At 37.9% G+C, this 24,374-nt stretch overlaps 2 protein-coding genes across 2 annotated transcripts; both read right to left on the minus strand.

Annotated features, from left to right (window-relative positions):
- Positions 1 to 10,578: 10,578 nt before the first annotated feature.
- On the minus strand, positions 10,579 to 16,826 carry LOC147532899 (MLO-like protein 9). The gene is made up of 15 exons (XM_086646799.1): positions 16,664 to 16,826; positions 15,288 to 15,345; positions 14,934 to 15,154; positions 14,700 to 14,816; positions 14,167 to 14,227; positions 13,965 to 14,053; positions 13,804 to 13,878; positions 13,628 to 13,716; positions 13,482 to 13,531; positions 13,339 to 13,379; positions 13,072 to 13,245; positions 12,938 to 12,973; positions 12,775 to 12,842; positions 12,643 to 12,703; positions 10,579 to 11,030 (listed from the first exon to the last, which is right to left on the minus strand). The coding sequence occupies exons 1-15, from the start codon at positions 16,790 to 16,792 to the stop codon at positions 10,656 to 10,658; spliced, it is 1,644 nt and encodes a 547-aa protein (XP_086502925.1). The 5' UTR covers positions 16,793 to 16,826; the 3' UTR covers positions 10,579 to 10,655.
- Positions 16,827 to 19,063: 2,237 nt separating this feature from the next.
- Positions 19,064 to 23,639, minus strand: LOC147532900 (MLO-like protein 9). The gene is made up of 15 exons (XM_086646798.1): positions 23,131 to 23,639; positions 22,597 to 22,654; positions 22,271 to 22,491; positions 22,026 to 22,142; positions 21,721 to 21,781; positions 21,549 to 21,637; positions 21,390 to 21,464; positions 21,214 to 21,302; positions 21,050 to 21,099; positions 20,812 to 20,852; positions 20,531 to 20,704; positions 20,397 to 20,432; positions 20,235 to 20,302; positions 20,093 to 20,153; positions 19,064 to 19,586 (listed from the first exon to the last, which is right to left on the minus strand). Exons 1-15 carry the CDS (start codon positions 23,257 to 23,259, stop codon positions 19,212 to 19,214), a joined length of 1,644 nt encoding a protein of 547 aa, XP_086502924.1. The 5' UTR covers positions 23,260 to 23,639; the 3' UTR covers positions 19,064 to 19,211.
- Between the last annotated feature and the right edge of the window lie 735 nt (positions 23,640 to 24,374).

Here is a 24,374-nt window from a genome sequence, read left to right on the forward strand (position 1 = left end):
AGTGTTAGAATTCGAGTGTCCCATTAGAGATGCTCTTGTTTTTTTTTTTGGGGTTTTTTGAGCTTACCCCCTCAAAATTAATTGGTAATTGAGTTTACCCCCTTCAGTAATTGGTAATTAAGCTTACCCCCTTGAATTTAGATTTTTTGTCAAAACTACTAAGGATATGTTTGGTATGTGATAATAAAATCAGAAAGTAAATAATATATAAACAAAATAAATCTTTACTAATCATATTCCTGACCAAATCAAACAATAAAATGAGGTAGAATCCCTAATATGAATTATATTAAAGAATAGTTGTTCTTGATAGTGGCAATTATTTCACGTACGACAAACATAGCCTTTGTGTTTTTGTCACTAATAGTAAGTCTAAGGGGGTAAGCTCAATTACCCATTATTGAGGGGGGTAAACTCAATTACCAATTAGTGACGAGGGGGTAAGCCCAAAAAACCCTTTTTTTTTTTTACTCTTCAGTGTGATTATCCTGATTAGGACTAGATGGTCATTTATTAAACCCTTTTTACAAGAAAAAGAGAATTTTTAATGACTGTGATACCACCTTAAGTTACATCGGATTTAGTTTTGTTTTTTGTTATGGGTGAAATTGGACCTTTTAACAGAGATTGGGTAACTTGGAATCAAGTGTTCATATTAGTTGAAATTGTTTGTTGTTGTGCAACTATATCCCAGATTGTGGCTAGAAGTTGTGGTAGCCAGAAGTTGTAGGGTTGAGATGAGACGAGGTGAAGTGAGGTGAAGATAATATTAAGGGATAAGAGACAACTTAATAAATTTTTGGAATAACAAATAAATATGTCGTGTAAATCAATCTTTATTGACTAAGTCTTTATGTTCGGAAGATTTTTCCTTATTTTACAAAGCAGTGGCCTTTTTTGTTTGACATACATTTAAGGGTTGTGAATTCATGTCAAAACCCAAGATCAAGAAAACTATATTTGGTAACCACTTAAACAAAATGTTTGTTGACGTGATGTAATATGGTAATTGCTACAAGCATAAGAAGTTTCGCAATGGTACAATAGTTTTTAGAGAACGTAGAAAACTTGTCCGGTAATGTGGAGATGAAAATATTTAAAGAGATATTTCATTTGAAAATTCTAACTTTTGTGCTTCTCCAAAAGGCTGCGTCTTGGAGTACCCAAAAAAATCTCTGGAGGACAAAGAGACGGTCAATCAAAATTGACTTAGGGGCATCATTAGTTTTAGTACATAAAATTGACTTGACTCAGGGTATGCTCATTTCACAATTCACATCCACCAACACCACTTGCGACCACCAACCACCTCTTCTCTCTTTGTCACTCTCTTTCTTGTTCTTCGCATCTCTCTCAATGTTTTGACGAAGGATTAAAGAACCCTCGGTCGGGAGTCTGAAACCCTCCTCGAGACCCCCTATGCCGGAAGAGAGAGAGAGATGTAGTCGTGGTGGTCAAATGCAGTGGCAGTCGAAAGTGGTTGGTGGTGAGCGTGAAGGATATGGTGCCTGAAGTCTGAAGGAATGGTATCCTTCCGAAGGAATGTCCTTCGACCAAGGATGCAATGCGTGCAATTTGGCTATTAGGATCTTAATGACCTTATTCGGAAGATCATTAGTCCGGTCCAATTAGGGGTCGTAATGCTTAGCTAGAAGCCAACTACGATCGTCGAATCAAGAGTTGATTCGCGGCTAACATAGACCGGATCCTACAAGGGTTACACAACAGAATAATGATTTGAACGGAGAGAATTGACTAGATGGATAATGGCAAATAAGTGGATTGGATCCGTTATTGGTAAGTCCAGAAAGATTCGGAGAAGTCCGAAAGAGATAAACATGTCCGGGCCCAGGAGGGAGGCCCGGAATGGCTTTAGGGAAGCCGGCCATGTGATGGCCGGCCAAGGCAATAGGGCCGGCCATGTGATGGCCGGCTAGGCCCTAAGTGGGCCGGCCAAGGAAGCCCATAAAGGGCTATGTTGGCCGGCCACACTTAAGTGACCCAATGGAGGGTATTTTGGGTGTTGCCTAATAATTAGGTTTATGGAATCCTAGGTTGAGTCTAATACCTCTTCTAGGGACTTCTATATATACCTAATTATACAACCTAAAGAGAGAGATTGAATTCTCAACAACTGAGAGGGTTAACTGAAAGAGTTTCAGAATATACATCTCAGAGAGAGAGAGAGAAAAGGAGTTTTCTCAAGTATCTAGTCAAGAAGAAGGAGTTCTTCATCTCAACCTTCAAGAAGGTCCTAGCTGACTGAAAGGAGGGAGTTCAAGTCATTATTCGGTGTCTCAAGTAGAGGAGCTACACTTGGAGCTCTTATCTTCCGAATACTGATCGGGATTTAGTTCGTGGGAAAGCGATTAAGAGGTAATCTTCTTTCCAATCTAGTTCATTGGTATGTTCATGTATAGATCCTGGAATTAGTGTTAAACATATGATGTTTGAGATTCCGCTACCAACACTAATAGACAATTAGGTGTATGAGATACACTAGGTTATTCCCCTTCAGTGGCATCACGAGCCGTTTGCATGAACTATCTTTGACTAGATGAATTAGATTCATACTTGAACAACTAGATATTAGTGTTTTAATGTTTGAATAGAGATTTAAACATAAGTTTGATGAGATCAAATTAGGGTTTTGGATGAGATTCATGGCCTAGAAACACTAAGAAACAAAGTTTTATGAAAAGAGTTTTCATAAACAAGTGTTAGGGTTTTAGAATTTTGATAAAAATCATCAAAACCATGAAGATTGGTTGATGAATTGATCAAAAACAGTACCTAACAGCAGCTGGAACAGAAAGAAAGAAAAGAAAAAGAAGTTGGAACGGCAGGAATTTCCAAAAAATTTGGAAACCCTACTGGCCGGACCGGCCAGGACGCGTCCGGGCCGGACCAGCACGTCTCGGACAGACAGTCCGAGACAGACAGGGACACGGACTGGAAATCCCAGTCCGTGAAGGACCGGGAATCCTAGTCCGAGCTGGACTAGGAGTCCGAGACTCTCGGGTCTCGGACATCCCAGAGCGTCTAGGACGCGTCTGGGAATCCCAGTCCAACACGGACTAGGAGTCCGAGACTCTCGGGTCTCGGACGTCCCAGCGCGTGGGACGCGTCTGGGACATCCCAGTCCGAGACGGAATAGGATTCCGAGACAGGAGCGTCTCGGATATCCCTGACGCGTCTGGGACGCGCTCGAGGGAACCTATTTAGAGTCTCGGTCTAGGACCGAGACACTGGACAGGCGTCCGGATGCATCGAGGATGCGTCTGGAGCAACCAGAAGCATCTCGGATGCGACTGGAAGCTTCCGGACGCAACTCGGATGCGACCGGAGCATCCAGAAGCGTCTAGGACGCGTCTGGACGCGTCCAGAAGGCATCCCAGATGGGATGGCCTAGCCGTCTGTGCACAGAAGCGTCTGGGACGCGACTGTGGGGCACGGGTGCATCCCGGACCAAAAATCCGAGATGGCACGTGTGCTGTCCCGAGACCAGACACGTCGGGGACGCGTCTGGGAGTTCCAACAGCTCTCGGATTAAGCATCCGAGAGGCATATGCAGCAACCGGATGGTCTGGACGCGTCTAGGACGCGACCAGGACGCATCCTAGACATCTCACCCGAGATGTCTATGGTCTGTCCTAGGACAGATGCGTCTAGCTGGGCTAGGACGCGTCTGCCCGAGAGACATAGCACGGCAGGAAGGTGCTGTCTCTAGGACCGGACCTTGACCAGGCTGAGTCAAGAGTTGACCAGAGACCAGTCAAGGGGCTTTGACCAGGGTTGACTCAGATTCTTTTGAGTGAGACTCAAGGGCCTTTTGGGCCATGATCTGAAAGGGAGTTTTTCAGACTTTTCTCCCGGTTCCGAGCATAATTTTTCCGACTTAGACCCGGGTTAGAGGAGTACCCGAACGGAGTTTTTCCTTATTTTGGTTTTGGAAACAATTAAGGAAGAAACGTAATGTTTTAGTTTAAGTATTGAGAATACGAAACTTTAGAAACATTAGACATAGAGATGTCACAAAATCCCACGAATAGCTATGTGATAGCAAAACCTAGAAACGAATCTAGGATACATACTTTATTTATTATGATTGTCATATTTTTGTATGTATGGATGTATGTGATTGCGTAGAATATTATACCTTTAGATAGGATTATCGTTTCTTGTTCTAAGCGCAAGGACTTGTGCCCGAATAATACTTAGAGTATAGGGTCTTAGAATCTATTGACGAACTGAATGATGAGATCATGGTTCAAGTGGGAGTAGTCAATAGAGGTTCTTGGATAAGAATCCAATCGAACCATAGGCGAACAAGAAATAAACTTAAAAGATGGGATCTTTTAAGGGGTAATACTAAGATTTAACAAATCATTACGCAAACCCACATAAACTTTTACGTAATAAATCATGAATGGTTATGCAAGAGTTCACAGTAACGCAACTTGATAAATTACGTAATAAGTCCCAAAAAGAATTTTGAGTAAAGCCTACCCAGATTAAGACACCTGTTGAGCCCTTGTTCATCGATGGTGGGTCATGCCAAAGCAGGGTGCCATCTTTTACCTCGGGACAATACGGGTAGATCTATGAAGAGGTCTACATGTCTAAATGGTTATTCTCAAACGAGTCAGCAAAAGGGTTTTGGATTTCGAGGCTAAAGGACGATTTAATGTTTAAATCGTTAACCAAGAGTCATATGAGATATGATCAGTAAGGAGTTACTCACCCAGGAGGGTGAAGTTAAGGGCAGTGCCAAAGTACGCTTAGCTTCACAGGAATGGGATCTTGGAATTATATTATTCTAAGGGGACAACAAAAATAGAATAATATAGGCAAATTAGGAAAATTGCCAGGATAACAAGTTTAATCACTTTCGCATTTCTTACATGTAGTTTAATTATGACAACAAAAGACTCAAGCAGCATTCGCTGGCTTCTGGAAAAAGAAAAGTTGAATGGTGACAACTTTATGGTATGGGAAAGGAACTTAGGACTTGTCCTAAGATCCGAACATAAGGCAAACGTGTTAGACACACCTATTCCTGTTCTCAATGAAGATTCGACTGAACAAGAAAGGGAGCAAGAAAGGAACATTCGGAAGAGGTCCGAACCCATAACATGCCTCATGTTGGCAACCATGGAACCTAATCTTCAGGATAAGTTCATAGAGATGGATGCCTACACCATGATTCGACAACTTAGGAATTTGTTCCAAAAGAAGTCAAGAATGGAGAGGTATGAGATTTCAAGGACGATATTGGATATGCGTCTTGAAAAGGGAAAGCCTGTAGGGCCACATGTTTTCAAAATGATTAGTCTTTTTGAAAAACTGAATCGACTGGGAGTCGATAATGGCCGAGATTTTGCCACTGATATTATTTTGCATTCTCTTCATAGTGGGTTTAATCAATTTAGAATGCACTATAATATGAATGGATGGGACAAATCTCTAGAAGAACTACACGCTATGCTCCAAACAGCCGAAGAGAACATTGTAATAGCTGAACCTAAGAAAGAAGTTCTAATGGTTCATAAAGAAAAGGGATTTAAGAAGGACGGGAAGCAGAAATTCAAAAGGAAGAAAACGGGTAGAGTGAAAGGTAAAGAAGTTGCCATGAACAAGAGTACCCATTCTGATTCCAAGTGTTTCTATTGCGATGGCACGGGCCATTGGAAAAGAAACTGTCCAAAATTCCTGGAAGACAGAAAGAGCGGAGCTGGGAGTTCCGGTCAAGGTAAAAATTGTTAAAAGTTATTCAATTAAATACACATTCCTCAAGGTATGCGATACCTAAAAGACTCTTATCATTATGAATGACAGGAGCGAGAGGGAGCTGAGTATTTATTGAAGAGGAGATGAACCTGTCGAAAGCTGAAGAAGGCAAGAGTTGCTGGAAAAGCTCAAGAAGGATCATAGACTCGATAGGCAATACTTTAAAGTAGTTTTAGTATTTCTATTTCTTTTTAGAACAATGACTCTGTAATGAGATTATGGGAGTGAATAAAATATGAGATATTTTATGATGTTCTTAAAAGAGCCTATCTGACTTTTAAGTAAATTTTAACGGACGATCCGACTTAGTCATTCTGAATCTTGTAAGAGTATACAAGAGTACAATTAATCGTAGAAAACAATGTTGGACATGAAAGTCTGCGATTAGTGTGATTAGAATGGACATAAGACTTGATTGTGGAGGAGTTTTAGAAACAAATCCAAAATCGAGAAGTGGATCTGGATGACTAAAGAATATGATGAGATCATGAGTTCGATAGTCATCGGTCTTCCAAAACACAAAGTCTAATACGTATCTGCCAAACCACTAAAAACCTAAAAGCTATAGTGAATAATTGAGTCCATCCGGATATGGACATCATTTTAGAAGGAGTTCTAAAATTATCAATTATTCCAATGTCTAAAGCGTGTTAGACATAGGTTCTTCAAGAAGAAGAACGGGGTTTTCCTACCAAACATCGGAACACAATGAGATTGTTGCTCTCGATGGTGTCTTCATTAAAAGGAGGGTCCTTCTAAGAAGACAAGTGGGAGGAAAAATCGAATGGGATTCGATAAAGAGCAACAAGAGGAAGTAAGGAGTTACTTGCCTTAAAACAAAAGAGAGTAAGAGTTACTCGACTTAAAACGAAAGAGAGTAAGAGTTACTCGTCTTACGTGACAAGGGATGTCGACTTGAAGGGTTCAAGGGACGATCGCCTAGAAACTTCTTAAGGAGTTAAGAAGGTTGCTCAAAAACCCCAATGAGTCTTGGGAAGATTCAAAAAGAACTATAGCAGAAACCACTCTGAAATTGGATCGGAAATCCAAAGAGATAAGAGTAAGAATGGTTGAATCTTGTGAGACAAGAAGGTAAGTGGGAGTGAAACAAGAGTTGTTTCAGGTCCTGTATGTGGGAGACATACAAGAAAGGACAAGAAGACGAGGGTGAATTAACCATGGGCATCAAAAGTCTATGGAGATAGACCTTAGATGATAAAGACTCGTTCAAAAGGAGTTTTGGAGAGGTCTGAATAAGAACTTCTCTGGGAGAGAAATTCTACCCAACTCCTGTGATAAACACAGGAGAGACACTTATGTTAGGAAACATAAGAACGATCATGAGATGATTGTTGTTTACCCGTACATCTAAAAGGTACTTGGAGTACGAAAAGATGTCGTCGCCCATACAAGTCAGAAGATTGAAGAAAGTCATAAAAGTAATCTTCCGAAAACAAAGATAGGAATCTTTTAGGAAGGGCTAACAGATGGGAAAGAGTTTTCCATGCTGGGAGTCGTTACTTAACTCTACTAGATAAGAAAGTAAAATTAGAACTTGGGAAGTACTAATTTCAGTGGGAGAAAACTGATAATATCATAACAGCTTACGAAGAGTTCGAAAGCAAGATAATTACAAAGCGAAGTGAAAAGGAAACTAAACTGTCACCTTAGAACGATCATGAGATGCTCGGGTCTAAGGAATTAGGATCCAGGAGGAGAATCCTAAAAAGACTTGTAAAATTGAGAACGTGAAGGAGTTCACGCGGGTGCTCAAATTTTACAAACTCTTGTTATCCGAAATAAACTGGGTTTATTTCGTCATCTAAATTGTGGTTTAGAATTTAGACGACAGTCCAAAAGGATGGAGTGTTCCAGGTAGGTTTATTAGATACGTGATCTAATGAAAGAAACCCTACTAAGTGAACGTGGAAGCACATCATCCTACTATCCCTAGTCCAGGTCATTAGTTGGACAATAATGACTTATGAAGACTAGCATGAGTGATTGACAAGATAGCGCTGTTTCTTGGGCTATGGGAATAGGAGTATTCAAAGGTCAACTTCATGGGTGTATAGTTGATACACTGGAAACCCGCCGAATGAGAGTACTTCAAGAGTTGAAGTCATAAGATGTCATAACTCTCATTTAAGCAAATTGGAGAGATTCCTCAAAACATGAGTACTCACTCAGTTTATGGAAGGAATGTCGAACTTTGGTACCGTCAAACGCCATCCGTAAAAAGTGGTTATAAAAGCGGCATACTGGGGGAGACAGGATAGACATGAAATTGAGTGGGAGTACAAGAATGGATTATGTTTTCCTGAGTAAAATCGGGATAAAGTATCTCCGGGCCACTTGATGAGAAACAACTGAAAAATGCATGGCCGTGCTCAAACGGATTAAGAGTTAATCGTTTGGATTGGAAGTTGTTCTCGGGATCAAGAGAGTCTGATAAATATGACATATCAGATGAGATAAGAACAAACATGGGAATCGAGCATTGCACTTGTTCTAAGTACAAGTGGGAGACTGAAGGATATGGTGCCTGAAGTCTGAAGGAATGGTATCCTTCCGAAGGAGTGTCCTTCGACCAAGGATGCAATGCGTGCAATTTGGCTATTAGGATCTTAATGACCTTATTCGGAAGATCATTAGTCCGGTCCAATTAGGGGTCGTAATGCTTAGCTAGAAGCCAACTACGATCGTCGAATCAAGAGTTGATTCGCGGCTAACATAGACCGGATCCTACAAGGGTTACACAACAGAATAATGATTTGAACGGAGAGAATTGACTAGATGGATAATGGCAAATAAGTGGATTGGATCCGTTATTGGTAAGTCCAGAAAGATTCGGAGAAGTCCGAAAGAGATAAACATGTCCGGGCCCAGGAGGGAGGCCCGGAATGGCTTTAGGGAAGCCGGCCATGTGATGGCCGGCCAAGGCAATAGGGCCGGCCATGTGATGGCCGGCTAGGCCCTAAGTGGGCCGGCCAAGGAAGCCCATAAAGGGCTATGTTGGCCGGCCACACTTAAGTGACCCAATGGAGGGTATTTTGGGTGTTGCCTAATAATTAGGTTTATGGAATCCTAGGTTGAGTCTAATACCTCTTCTAGGGACTTCTATATATACCTAATTATACAACCTAAAGAGAGAGATTGAATTCTCAACAACTGAGAGGGTTAACTGAAAGAGTTTCAGAATATACATCTCAGAGAGAGAGAGAGAAAAGGAGTTTTCTCAAGTATCTAGTCAAGAAGAAGGAGTTCTTCATCTCAACCTTCAAGAAGGTCCTAGCTGACTGAAAGGAGGGAGTTCAAGTCATTATTCGGTGTCTCAAGTAGAGGAGCTACACTTGGAGCTCTTATCTTCCGAATACTGATCGGGATTTAGTTCGTGGGAAAGCGATTAAGAGGTAATCTTCTTTCCAATCTAGTTCATTGGTATGTTCATGTATAGATCCTGGAATTAGTGTTAAACATATGATGTTTGAGATTCCGCTACCAACACTAATAGACAATTAGGTGTATGAGATACACTAGGTTATTCCCCTTCAGAGCGGAGTTGGGAGATGAAGATTAAGGGGCACATAGCAAACAAGTCGATTTTGGACTCAAAATAAAGTTGCACATTGGTCAACTCTAACAGATCAAAGTCTTTATTCTCTTGAGATTTTTTTCGATGCCCCAAAACCGCGGCCTTCCCAGAACACCCTCCATCATCTTCTTCACCATTTCCAAACTACCACCCTATTGCATATTAGGCGGCATCTCTCAAAGCTAGGGCAGAGTGGTCAAGCTAAGTCTGGGAGAGATGGGCCAGGAGTAACCGAGATGGGTTTGTGTGGCTTGGAACCAAACCCAAAATGGTCAGGGCCACGGCTGGGGCAGATGAGGCAGAAAGACCGAACCTGAAAGCCGAGCAAGTATGTGAGGCCTAACATGAAGTGCGATTCGGTCAAAATCCGAGGAAAAACAACATTAGTCCCAGAGTAAAGAGTCATCACCTAAATGTAGAAACTGCTGGATTCGATAATCCAACATGAACGTTTTTTACACTTTTGACTAAGTTTCGATTGTCGAAACAACTCAAGGAACACACTGTTCCGTTCGTCTCTTCGAGGGCTTGAATTTCAAGCTTTGGTTTGCTCATCGTATGAATAAGATATTAATTTTCGAAGTTTGGGTTTAAATATGGAAACATGTGAAATATTTAAGGTGAGTCCCACATCCCTTGACTAAAAATAAGGTGAAGGGTTTATAATATCTTTTTCTATCATACTAAAAGTATGAATGAAACAATGGTCCAAGGCTTTGCGTGGTTTGCACCGCGCACGTGCGTGGCATGGGCTAATGGGCGTTTAGGGCGCTTTAGATGGGCCTACACGCACTTTGCCCGTATGCATCCTGGCTAGGAGCGTAGGTAATCCGTCCGAAAGATTTTCAGATCCAAGTACCTCTGATCCGAAAAGGTAATCCGTTGTATCCTGGGAGACAAATCGCATATATTGTTTGTACAAATACAATAAACATGACGAATCCTTGTCTTAAGAAACGAGATCACTCGCCTCGATTCTATTTAAAACAGTTTCTGTTCTTTATCCTCTTTTACTATTTTTTATTTGAAATACAATTCGTATCTAGAATTTAAAACAGAGTATGAACAATCTATCTTTGATTTTGCAGGACTTTTTATTTTAAAATCCAAATTGTTTATCTCTGATTAGTTTTAGAAGGAAATTATCGTTGTTGAAAGAAACATAACGATAAAATAGTATACCTAACACAGTAGAAACTCCAAATTATGCAGTCATTTTGTTTAGAAGAAACTGCAGATATAAAAAATGTTTTTAATGAGCTTATTAAAATTACAGAGTAGAGCGGCTCGGTTCAGGCTTCACTAATGAGAAGTCATCTTTGTTATGAGGTTGTTCTCTTATTTCAGATTCTAAATCTCCATTGTCCATATTAATAGCTGTTGATGACATCATTGGAATATCATCTCTTTCGTTTTCTGATATGTCGGGTTCTGAGAACTTCTTATTGAACGAACTTGTTACATGACCAGTAGTCATGAGACGTTGAAGCGGGTGTACTGGTGAAGTCATTGGCGATGGACCAACACTTGTAGTTGGAGATCTTCCTGACCTACCTTCACTCTTCTTTTTAACTGTCATTCTCCAGTTCATGATTGCCTTACTTGTCTGTTCGTCGAAGACGGATTTCTTCATTGTTGATCCCATCTGCAAGTTACAAACAAAATGAATTATAATCAACGTGGGGTACTAAAGTAGTTCTTAAAAGTCACATAGATTGCATTAAGCATATACAGCTGTAACAAGACGGATTCAGCCAGGTGCAAAGGGTGAGAGACTGGTCTTGGTTAATATCTTCATACAGGACCAGCTCATCAGAGACACTTTGTCCGACCCGTAAAAATGTAAATAATGAACGACAGAAATTACAGTACTGGGTTGACACAATCTTTTTGACACACGTCATCTAACTATTGCTTTTACTGTTTTCCAAGATCTAAGATGCACATACCCGTAAAAATGTAAAGACGATATTGTCTCAAAAAAAACTTGTGTCAACCACAGGGGCGGATCCAGGATTAAAACTCAAGGTATGCCGAAAATATTATAGAACGAAAAACAAATAAAAATATCTGAGTATTACATAATCAAATATTCTAATGTTTTAATTACAACTCAAAATAAAAATCTCTTTCTAGTCCAAGTGTAAATTCATTCTCCTTTTACACATTCCTTGAAAGCGCTTGATAATATCTTGATCGTCGATTGTAGCAAACACATCTTTCTCCACAAATGTCACTAAACAATCATTAAGCCACGGGTTAGACATTCGATTTCTCAACTCATTCTTCACATATCTCATAACAGAAAATACTCGTTCAAGACTTGCGGTAGCCACCGGTAATGACAAAGCTAGCTTCAAAAGAGTGTACACCAATCTAAATGTCTTGTGGTTTTTTGTACGAACAAGAGTCCTACATAGATCTAAAATACCTTTCAAGTTCAAAAAATTATCGTCCGTCTTGACACACTCAGTGTTAAGTCTCAAGTTGGCTAGATAACTCCTTATCACTAACATCCTTAAAGTCATTTGGGTAGAATCTTGCCAACCCCAAAAGTGAATTAAAGTCAAAATCTTGAAATGAAGAACAAGGATTCGAACATGCCACACAATTCAAAAACTCAACATTTTGCAGTGTAAATCGATCACCCAACTCTTTCATTACAAAACCTATGACAAACAAACAATATAAGAACATGAATTATTCAATTCTAAATTCGAATTATTCAATTCCTATTCTCAACTATTTAATTATTCATCTCTAAATTCGAATTAGAGAATTCTAATTCAAACAACTATCAAAACAATTATTCCTTTTTTGGAGATCGGGATTTAAATGTTGGAGAAAATTAAAAATATTATTACCTGTGGCAATTTGGAAAGGGAAATTGTCAGATGGAGATGAGATTTTGGAGAGGGATGGAGATGAGATTTTGGAGAGGGATGGAGATGAGATTTTGGAGAGGGAGAAACAATAGAGGGTTTAATTTGTTTTAGAAAGAAATAGAGGGAATACTAGGGTTTTGGGGTGTGGAGATAAGTAGGATTTTGGGGGAAAAATTAGAGAGAAAAAAATAGAAGAGGAAAAAGTGACTTTAAGTGTAAGAGATGGGTTTCGAACTCAAGACCTGTCGCATAAATTTCGGCACCCTTACCACTAGACCAAGTCTGTGTTTGGATTTTAGGGTTGTCCATGGCATATATGGCAGCCCTCTAAATCCGCCCCTGGTCAACCAAGAATTGTCGTAGAAATTATACCTGAGTTACTAGAGCATAGAGCGGAAGTGTGATATAGCTGCACAAAAATTGTACTCCAATCCTTCACGACCAAAAAGAATATTTAGACGATAGGTTTTTATGTGGTAGGTATAAATGGAAAGTGAAGTTTACCCAAGAGCAACTCTTGCGAGTATTAGCTTCAAGTTCTGATGGAAGCACGACTTTAACCCAAACGCATACTGCACGGAAACATCAAGATAGGTCTAATAAACCCTCTGTCCTGATTTGAAAATACAGACTTGATACAAACCTAATAAGGAAGAATAGTCCTTACCCATATCCAGAAGAAATATGTTATTTGGAAGGCATTCTGCAAGTTAGTGACGGTAGGTAAGTCAGGAACAGAATGACAAAAAAAATTGTTCCTTAAAATGGAAAAAAGAATAGAGATGAGATGAAAATTAGAACCTGGAACAAACTAAAGTGGATGAGATAAAGAATCAATTGAGGCCATGAAAACCAAAAATATTTGTCGCTGACATTAACAAGGGGAATCCCTTCAACAACCGAATGCCTTTCTTGGATTTCGAGAGCCATTTTTCCAATAATAGCTTGAAGCTTTGTTCCGACCGCTAAGATTATCTGGAGACAATTCATTTAGTTTTTTTTCCTTTACTTGAAAAAGTGGACTAGTAAAATCTTAGATTTTGTTTCATCGGTACAACAATAACTTACAACTAATGGAATTATCGATACCCAAAACATTGATTGCGATCCTGAAAAGAAAAAAATACATATATTTTACGTTAAATATATAATATTACGTTTACAAGCAAAAAGGATATATAATATTATGTTGGAATAGAAAGCTAACTCACCATTGACGTTTAGAAGCATAAAGATGACTAGTGTAGCCCACAAGAGGGGACTGCCAAAATCATGAAGAAACTAGGGTTATAGAGTTTCACAATGACAGAGTCAGATTGAGGCTATTTGGTTGTGAATACTTTTAGAGAAATCACACCTGATTCCGACAACAACTTTGAAGTCGTCTTCTAATGATCTTTTTATATACTTTTGGAAGTCGAACTTACAACCAGGAGATATGTGAACCTGTACAAATTAAATTAGACAACTAAATAACAAGTTAAGGTTGAAGATTGGAAGTAAATTGAAGAACAAAAGAGTTGGAAAACTCACAGCTATAAAGCCATGGCGAAGGGTCAAGTAGTCTGCTTTCCGAATGGATCTAAAAAATTGTCTAATGAAACAAGACTGCAATTTATATATAGTTTATATTCATCAGATCAGTCTGTAAGAAACATCCGCGAAATGGGATTTGAATCGTGAAATCTACTTACGATGTAAAAGAGGAAAGAAATCCTATTCCAGATACTGTTGTGTGATTTAACGAAAGATGTCTCGTGACTTAGTCTGAATCTTGAAGGATCTGCAAGTATAAAGATGAATAACTAATAGTTATATAAAGATGAATAAGATTGGCATTATATGACAAGATATTATGAATGTAGAAACTGAGATAGTTGTCTTGAGTGAAATTACCATTAGAAAATTCATGATCATTTGATAAAGTTTCTTTCTCCCATTCCTTCCATCCACGGATCTGCTGATAAGAGGTTCATATATGCAGGGACGGAACTAGGAGTAGTAGTCAAGGGGGGCCGAACCAAAAAAAAAAGTGAAAAATCTAAGTTTATGTGCTCGAACCCAGGTCTCTCACGTCCAAAACTCGGACCTCTACCATCTCACCCACGCTAAATATATGTTATATGTATGACTCGAACTTTATTTATGCGATAAATCAGAAAGCAATCAGCATTTCTAAAACAATTTACGGCAAGTCAAGGGGGGCCATGGCCCCCTTTGGCCTGCATGTAGATCCGTCCCTGCATATATGAACACTTAACCGTTCAAAGTATGCAAAATATATGACACAACTAAGACTATCCCATTGTGCATTCGTGTTAGCTAAGATTCACCATAAAAAACACTTCTAAACTTTATGCAGCTGGATAGTCGTATTTTATGCTCAACAAGAAGACATTACAACAAAGATCCTCGCATTTTATGCTCACCTTTAGTCTTCCAAGACCCATGGTCGCTGCGCTGAATACTACATGAAAGACTGCTAAAAAGAAAATAAAAATATGAATTTGATGTACCCCATTCGCAGAAATAAGCGACGAATACCCCTGTGCATAAGAACCAGATAAGATATAATATAGTAAGTATAGAAGTTCAGTATGTATAGACAGATAGCAGCTCAAGTTCATTTGCAAGAAGTGTTCGAAATACACGATAATACTTACCTCCTTGCATTTAAAAACTTTTGAACCACCAACCAAAATCCGGCGTTCATTCCATAAAAGTTTCCGGTTTTGTTCAGTGTCATCTTTCTCCGGCTCCTCATCATTCTGCCTATATGGGCAAGGCAACATCGTATTTTCCAACTTTACGGGAATACAAATTTGGGAAATGTAAACTTGCCCGAATGTGAGGAGTAAGGAAATGAAACCTAGTATCATCAACTCTGCAAAAATAAAAGGTTATAATTTTGTCACCAAACAAAAATGAATAAACTTTTATGAAAGAAAAAGAAAAGAATAAATGAAAGAAATTGCATAGTCAAGTCTATAATTGGTAATCAAGACGGTCTCTCTTACCACATTTAACCTTTTCAAGAGCTTCAAAAAGAGCATGTTTTCGCTTGTCTGTAAACCACTGAAATCGAAACAGGATTATGTATTCAAACATCCATGATTAAGCTCATAACTTTTAAGTCCAAGTAAACACTTACAGAGAGGCTTGGAAAAAATTAGTTGTACATGAAAAAGTTAAACCAAATGCCAAAACTAGAGAGAAATGGAGATCCTCCCAACTTACAATTCAACATATGTTTTTAAATTACAATACCCATGAGAGAGAGAGAAAGAGAGAGTTCAATATTTTTTGTTGAGAAAATTACAGAAGTGTTGAGAGTTCAATATTTTTTCTATTCATTTCTTTAACATTTTTTTTAGTACTAAAAGCCCACAAAAAAGCCCACAAAACCATGAAAGGTTTTCTCAGATCTCTTCTGTGCCGGCCTGACTTTTGTGAGGTCCCAAACTAGTTAAATAATTGTGTCCCTATACTTGTACATGTATATTAAAAGTTTTCGCAAATCTCAGAGAGTTTTTATTCATTCACTAAGATCACAATTTGTTATTAAACTTCTCTTTAATCTCTACTCAATATATATATAGAAATGATTAACCAATTCTAGAGAGAGAGAGAGGTCATCTGCTAGTTGTTCTTAACAAACTTAACTAATCAACTAACCAGAATTAACAAACTAATTACAATACATGTGTGACTCACACGAGTGCCTGAGAGTGCCTATAAAGTGTGACTCGCACGAGTGTCTGAGAGTGCCTCTAAACTCCTCAGTCGAGTATGTCTTACATATATCAAGGTGTAATTTTCCAAAAATCCCTCGGCCAAAATTCTCTGTTAAAATGATTTATCAACTTTCAACAAAAAAAAAAAATGATTTGTCAACCTTTTTAGTTTTTAATTATGTATATAGGAAGTCTACATTAGTTTGTACATAAGAAATCTTGAATATTTTTATTAAATTTTCAGTAAAAAAAAATCTACCAATTTTATATTTGAAAATTGGATTAATAACATCCCAATTTTATTTTTTTTTTGTTGAAGGGGCATCAAAATTGATAAAAAGTATTTGAAAATCCATGTGTTTTCCTTAGTGAGATTTTTTATTTCGATGTCTTGCATAGAGTTCAGATTATCTCTATCATTCTAACCAAGACTATACGTATTAATATCTACCAACTTTTTTTAGGAGATACGATCTTTCATCATCATCAAATTCCACACAAAGGAAACAAGTCAACAAAAATTCAAACATAAAAAAGAGAAAGAAAAGGTTCATCATTTTTCTTCTTACCCATTATAAAATTAATTCCATAAAAATCACACCAAACCCCACAAAAAATTTCCAAATCCCATTAGAGAAAAGCAAAACAGAGATTCTTACCTTCCCAAGTCGATGAAGAATCAATTCCAATGAAAAAGAAATCATAATAATAACAGCAACAACAGTAGCAACAGCCCATGTTGGTGTTTGATCAAGCTCCCTTGTAGGAGAATTGTTTGTAGCCTCCATGAATTTTTAGAGGGAGCTCACTCAACCCAAACTTAACTTTTAATACTGACCTCAACTAAATAAACCACAAACCAGAGTCAATGGGTAGTCTTCTCGCACAAAAAATCATCCAAAAATCCTTTGGTGTAACGGTTGGACACCCCTCTTAAGTCCATGAGGTCGTGGGATCGAGTCTCGATGGAAGCAGTTGCCATCAAGATTTATCCTATGTAATTTAGGCTATAAATAATGTAATAATTTGTCGGGCTTTAGGCCTCTTTGTTGTCGGGCTTTTTAAGCCTCTTTTTGATTCTCGGTTAAATTAGGTGGTTATCGTGCTTATTACATCTCTATGATGCATCAATGTCTTGTAACGACGAATGTAGATCGTTGTCGAATTCTCAAAAAAAAAAAATCATCCACAAATAACAAAATATCCCAAAAAAAAAATCATCCACAAAAATCATTCTTACACAAACCATACCAGAGTCAACGGGAAGTCTTCCCACACAAATTTGGTAATTGGGTTTGGGCTGGGTGAATCTCATTTGACTTCTTTTGAAACCAAATTTGATTTAAAACCACAGGAGTCACCTACTATTTGATCAAGAAAAATTGGGTTTCAATCTATGAAATTTTATTTGTATAAATGGGAAGAAGATTTGTTTGTCCAAATTGAAAAAAAAAAATTATTACCTTAAATTTATTCAAAATAGATAATAGAAAGAATTTTTAATTCATTGGCGATATTCGTGAAGTGAGGACTCTCAGAGTATTTTTCATTTGTCTTGATAGATAGTTGATTTCTATTTAGTTCTGAGGTAGGCTACTTTTGTCGCCTCTCTTATCATTTTTCTTTATTTTTCGACTTTTGTCCCGAACAAACGAAAAATAGAATAAAAGGAATCACGCTTGTCAAACGACTCCTTCCCCAAACAAAGAGACTTTCTCTTGGAAGAAAAGGAAACTACGAAATATGAGGACAAAAGAGTTGCGAGAGAGAAACAACAAATAAAAAAGAACAATTCTATATAAAGAGGAGGAGGAGGAGCAGGAGCAGGAGCAGGAGGAGAGTAAAGAAATGGATTGAAATAATTAGGCAGGGAATCAAAATTAGGGTATGATTTGATCTAAGCAACGAATATTCGGATATCTATTGACAGACTTACCCAAGATCCACAAAATGAAAACTATCTTGGGTAACCACTTCAACAAATGGTTTGTTGACGTAATATAATATCTTAAGGTCATTGCTACAAGGCGTAAGAAGTTTTGCTAGGGGTACAATAGTTTTTAGAAAATGCAGAAAACTTGTTAGATATTGTGGAGAAGAAAATATTTAAAGGGATATTTCATTTGAAAATTCTAAATTTTGTGCTTTCCCAAAAGGCTGCGTCTTGGGGCATCCGAAAAATATCTCAGAGAACAAAGACACGGTCAAATCAAAATTGACTTAAGAGCATCATTAGTTTTAGTACATAAATTTACTTGATTGTACTCCGCCTCATGATCTTCATCTTCAATTCACATCCACCAACACCACTTTCGACCACAACCACTATTTTCGACCATTACCTCTTCTCCCTCTCACTCTTCCGGCGAAGGGAAACGGCCGAACCCTTTTTCATTTGAGACGAAGGGGACCTTTAGGAGCGTTTCAAGCGAAACCCTCAAGGGTTTCAAAATTTTGTGGTCGGTCAACCACGAAGCCCTCGATTGAGGGTTACAGAACCCTAGATTAGGGGATCTGAAACCCTCCTCGAGACCCCCTTCGGCGAAACAGAGATAGATGTAGCAGTAGTGGTCAAAGGCAGTAGTAGTCGAATGTGGTGGGTGGTGATCGGAGGTGGGAGATGAAGATTAAGGGACGAAGAACAAACAAGTCAATGTTAGTCAAACCAAGGTTGCACATTGGTCAAACTCTAAAGGACCAAAGTCTTTATTCTCTTCAGATTTTTTTTCGATGCCCCAAAACTGTGGCCTTTGGAGAACTCCCTCCATCATCTTCTTCACCATTTCCAAACCGCCACCCTATTGCATATTAGGCGGCATCTTTCACAGCTAGGGCAGAGTGGTCAAGCTAAGTCTGGGACGGATGGGCTAAGAGTAACCGAGATGGGTTTGTGTGGCCGGGAACCTAAACCAAAATGGTCAAGGACCATGGCTGGAATCCAGATGAGGCAGAAAGACCGAAGCTGAAAGCCGATGGAGTAGGTGAGGCCTAACATGAAGGGCTGATTCGGTCAAAATCCGAAAAGATATTATTCCCAAAGTAAAGAATCATCACCTAAATGTAGAAACTCCAAATTATGCAGCCATTTTGAACTCCTTACATACACAAGTGAATTATCCACAAGGGGAGCTTAATAATCAGTTTCCATCTCTTTAGAAGAAACTGCAGAAACAAAAAAATCTTTTTCTAGGTTAAAAAGAACAACTCTTACAGAGTAGAGCGACTCGGTTCAGGCTTCACAAATGAGAAGTCATCTTCGTAACAAGGTTGTTCTCTTATTTCAGATTCTAAATCTCCATTGTCCATATTAATAGCTGTCGATGACATCATTGGAATATCATCACCTTCATTTTCTGATATATCGCGTTCTGAGTACTTCTTATTGAACGAACTTGTTAACTGACCAGTAGTCATGAGACGTTGAAGCGGGTGTACTGGTGAAGTCATTGGCGATGAACCAACACTTGTAGTTAGAGATCTTCCTGACCTACCATCACTCTTCTTTTTAACTGTCATTCTCCAGTTCATGATTGCCTTACTTGTCTGTTCATCGAAGACGGATTTCTTCATTGTTGATCCCATCTGCAAGTTACAAACAAAATGAATTATAACATACTAGCGGTACTAAAGTAGTTCTTAAAAAGTCACATAGATTGCATTAAGCATATATGGCTGTAATAAGACGGAATCAGCCAGGTGCAAAGGGGTGAGAGACGGGTCTTGGTTAATATATCATACTGGACCAGCCCATCAGAGACGCTTTATCCGACCCGGTTACACCTCTTGTCTCACCGTAAACCATGAGGATGAAATATGAACGTAGTTGTATTCTTTGTCATGATCTTGTGTAATCTTGTATATTAGTATATATGTATGTCATTGATCGAAAAGAGCCGACCGAACAGAAATTACAGTACAGGGTTGACACAACTTTTTTGACGCACTGATCGACACACGTCATCTGGCTATCGCTTTTACTGTTTTCAAAATCTAAAGATGCACATACCCATAAAATGTAAGTAATGAGCGTCAGATGATCCCGTGTCAAAAAAACTTGTGTCAACCTGGAATTGTCCTAGAAATTATACCTGAGTTACTAGAGCATAGAGCGGAAGTGTGATATAGCTGCACAAAAATTGTACTCCAACCCTTCATGACCAAAAACAATATTTAGACGATGCAGGAGTAAGTTCAATTCCTACATAATAATAAATGGAAAGTAAAGTTTACCCGAGAGCAACTCTTATGAGTATTAGCTTCAAGTTCTGATGGAAGCACGACTTTAACCCAAACTCATACTGCACGGAAACATCACGATAGGCCTAATAAATACTCGTCTTCATTTGAAAATACAAAATTGATATAAACCTAATAAGGAAGAATAGTCTTTACCCATATCCAAAAGAAATATGTTATTTGGAACGCATTCTGCAAGTTAGTGACGGTAGGTAAGTCAGGAACAGAATGACAAAAAATATTGTTCCTTAAAATGGAAAAAAGAATAGAGATGAGATGAAAATTAGAACCTGGAACAAACTAAAGTGGATGAGATAAAGAATCAATCGAGGCCACGAAAACCAAAAATATTTGTCACTGACATTAACAAGGGGAATCCCTTGAACAACCGAATGCCTTTCTTGGATTTCAAGAGCCATTTCTGCAATAATAGCTTGAAGCTTTGTTCCGACCGCTAAGATTACCTGGAGACAATTCATTTAGTAAGATTTAGTTTTTTATTTTCTTTTACTTGAAAAAGTGGACTAGTAAAATCTTAGATTTTTGTTTCATTGGTACAACAATAACTTACAACTAATGGAATTATCGATACCCAAAATAATGCTTGCCATCCTGAACAGAAAAAATACATATATTTATGTTACAAGCAAAAAGGATATGTGTGTGTGTGTGTGTGTGTGTGTGTGTGTGTGTGTGTGTGTGTGTGTGTGTGTGTGTGTGTGTGTGTGTGTGTGTGTGTGTGTGTGTGTGTGTGTGTGTGTGTTGTGTTGAAGTATATAATATTAAGTTGGAATAGAAAGCTAACTCACCATTGACGTTTAGAAGCATAAAGATGACAATCATAGCCCACAAAAAGGGACTGTCAAAATCATGAAGAAACTAGGGTTATAGAGTTTCACAATGACAGAGTCAGATTGAGGCTATTTGGTTGTGAATACATGTAAAAATTTTACTTGGTTTAGAGAAACCATACCTGATTCCAACAACAACTTTGAAGTCGTCTTCTAATGATCTTTTTATATACTTTTGGAAGTTGAACTTAGAACCAGGAGATAGGTGAACCTATACAAATTAAATTAGACAACTAAATCACAAGTTAAGGTTGAAAATTGGAAGTAAATTGAAGAATAAAAGAGTTGGAAAACTCACAGCTATGAAGCCATGGCGAAGGGTCAAGTAGTCTGCCTTACGAATGGATCTAAAAAATTGTCTAACGAAGCAAGACTGCAATATATATAGTTTAAATTCATTAGATCAGTCTGTAAGAAACATTCGCAAAATGGGATTTGAATCGTGAAATCTGCTTACAATGTAAAAGATGAAAGGTATCCTATTCCAGATACTATTGTGTGATCTAACGAAAGATGTCTCGTGACTTAGTCTGAATCTTGAAGGATCTGCAAGTATAGTTATAACCAATAGTTATATAGATGAATAAGAATGGGATTACATGACAAGATATTATGAATGTAGAAATTACCATTAGAAAATTCATAATCATGAGATGAAGTTTCTTTCTCCCATTCCTTCCATCCACGGATCTGTCGATAAGAGGTTCATATATCTTAACCGTTCAAAGTATGCAAAATATATGACACAACTAAGACTACCCCATCGTGCATTCGTGTTAGCTAAGATTCACCATAAAAAAAACTTCTAAACTTTATGTAGCTAGATAATCTCAATGATGAATAGGACAAGTTTCAGTTTATTAATCGGATAAAGTATTACCAAGAAGACATTACAACTTCAAGAACAACAAAGATCCTCGTATTTTATGCTCACCTTTAGTCTTCCAAGACCCATGGTCGCTGCGCTGTATACTACATGAAAGACTGCTAAAAAGAATATAAAAATATGAATTTGATGTACCCCATTCGCAGAAATAAGCGACGCATACCCCTGTGCATTAGAACCGGATAAGTTATAATATAGTAAACATAGAAGTTCACTATGTATAGAATATAGATAGATAGATAGCAGCTCAAGTTCATTTGCAAGAAGTGTTCGAAATACACGATAATACTTACCTCCTTGCATTTAAAAACTTTTGAACCACCAACCAAAATCCGGCGTTCATTCCATAAAAGTTTCCGATTTTGTTCAGCGTCATCTTCCTCCGGGTTGTCGTCATTCTGCCTATATGAGCAAGGCAACATCGTATTTTCCAACTTTACGGGAATACAAATTTGGGAAATGTAAACTTGCCCGAATGTCAAGAGTAAGGAAATGAAACCTAGAATCATCAACTCTGCAAAAATAACAGATTATAATCTTGTAATCAAACTATAATTGGGAATCAAGACTATAATTGGAAATCAAGACTATAATTGGAAATCAAGACTGTCTCTCTTACCACATTTAACCTTTTCAAGAGCTTCAAAAAGAGCATTTTTTCGCTTGTCTGTAAACCACTGAAATCGAAACAGGATTATGTATTCAAACATCCATGATTAAGCTCATAACTCATAAGTCCAAGCAAACACTTACATAGAGGCTTAGTAAGAAATAGTTCTACATGAAAAATTTAAACCAAAAGCCAAAACTAGAGAGAAATGAAGAATAAAATATTGAACTCTCACACTTCTTTAACCTACTCTCTCTCTCTCTCTCTCTCTCTCTCTCTCTCTCTCTCTCTCACACACACACACACACACATGGGTTATGACTTATGATTATGTCTGTTTGGGTATTGTAATTTAAAAACTTAAGTTGGAGTTGTAAGTTGAAGAATTTGAGAAATCGTCTCAAATGTTCACCATTTTTCTTCTTACCCATTATAAAATAAAATTCCAGAAAAATCAAACCCAAACCCCAACAAAAATTTCCAAAACCCATTTGAGAAAACCAATTATAAGTAAAAAATTCTAATAAAAACAGAGATTTTTACCTTCCCGAGTCGATGAAGAATCATTTCCAGTAAAAAAGAAATCAAAATGATAACAGCAACAACAGTAGCAACAGCCCATGTTGGTGTTTGATCAAGCTCCCTTGTAGGAGAATTGTTTGTAGCCGCCATGAATTTTTAGAGTGAGCTCAACCCAAACTTTCAATAGTACTAAAACTCAATAAACCACTTAACTCTCTTACAACTTTCTCTCACCTAAAAATCATCCACAAATAACAACAACAACTTAATATTGCAAAAAGGGATGACTTTTCATTCTTATACAGACCAGAGTCAATGGGATTTCTTCTCACACAAATTTGGTAATTGGGTTTGGGTTTGGGTTTGGGTTGGGTGAATCTCATTGGAATTCTTTTCCCAACTAAAATGGGAATTCATATCTTTCATCAAGATGTGCTCAAATATTTGATCAAGTTAAAAATTTTAAGTATTGGTAACGGTTGGTCAAAGAATTGATGAGAGGAGATGAGGTCTTTGTCTAGCCACGTAGCAAATATTCATTGTAGTCAAAGGAAGTTCACTTTTGTTCTTAATGACGGTTAATAGCATACTTAAAACCACATTGAGATGTTTTGGAAAAGGTTTTAATTAGGATTTGACTTAATAATTTTTAATGATAAGACATTAATAATCTCCCCTTTATAACTATGAAATATTATTTGGATAAATAATGGGTAGAAGATTTGTTTGTCCAAAATGTTTCAAAAAGATTTCTTACTTTAACTAAAATAAAATACATAATTGAGAGAATTTGAAATTCATTGGGGAAATTGGTGAACTAAGACTTGTGTTTTCATTTGTTGATGTTAGTAGGAGACTGGTGGTGGTGGGAGGATGAGGAGCAAGAGAAAGAAGAATATAACGAGATTGAGAAAAAATATAGAGTCCGAGGTCCGCGACAAATAGGCGGTCCACCGTCTTGCCAACAACTTTTTTGACGACATAAAGAGAACATGTGAAATATATTTTTTGGATAAGGGGTCAAAACAGGAAGAAAATATTGACTAATAAATCTGACTAAAAAAATCATGATTTAGAGGGTCACACGACTCCCCCTCTTCAGCGGTCGAAGAATCATGCCTCATTTTCTTTCTTACTTCTTCCATCCGCTTTCTCTCACTCCATGCAAGAGGAACGCGATCAGTCATACTATTTGAATATCACTTATTAAAATTTATGATAGATAACAAAAAAGAAATGTACAAAATTGGTTGAGCCGAACTCAG

Source organism: Eschscholzia californica, unplaced genomic scaffold, assembly GCF_041429995.1.
Source record: "Eschscholzia californica isolate CP2 unplaced genomic scaffold, dmEscCali1.0.p SCAF_6, whole genome shotgun sequence".
Classification (NCBI taxonomy): Eukaryota; Viridiplantae; Streptophyta; class Magnoliopsida; order Ranunculales; family Papaveraceae; genus Eschscholzia; species Eschscholzia californica.

What these genes read in the sequence shown, in the direction of transcription:
- LOC147532899 (XM_086646799.1), bottom strand. Translation starts at nt 16,792, where the DNA reads ATGGAGGCTACAAACAATTCTCCTACAAGGGAGCTTGATCAAACACCA. An exon ending in AAGTTTTTAAATGCAAGGAG is followed by an intron (nt 14,817 to 14,933) that starts GTAAGTATTATC and finishes TCTTATGCACAG; the next exon opens with GGGTATTCGTCGCTTATTTC. An exon ending in TATGCTTCTAAACGTCAATG is followed by an intron (nt 13,380 to 13,481) that starts GTGAGTTAGCTT and finishes TTTTCTTTTCAG; the next exon opens with GATCGCAATCAATGTTTTGG.
- LOC147532900 (XM_086646798.1), bottom strand. Translation starts at nt 23,259, where the DNA reads ATGGCGGCTACAAACAATTCTCCTACAAGGGAGCTTGATCAAACACCA. An exon ending in TATCGATAATTCCATTAGTT is followed by an intron (nt 20,705 to 20,811) that starts GTAAGTTATTGT and finishes AATTGTCTCCAG; the next exon opens with GTAATCTTAGCGGTCGGAAC. An exon ending in TCTATGCTCTAGTAACTCAG is followed by an intron (nt 19,587 to 20,092) that starts GTATAATTTCTA and finishes TGTAACTTGCAG; the next exon opens with ATGGGATCAACAATGAAGAA.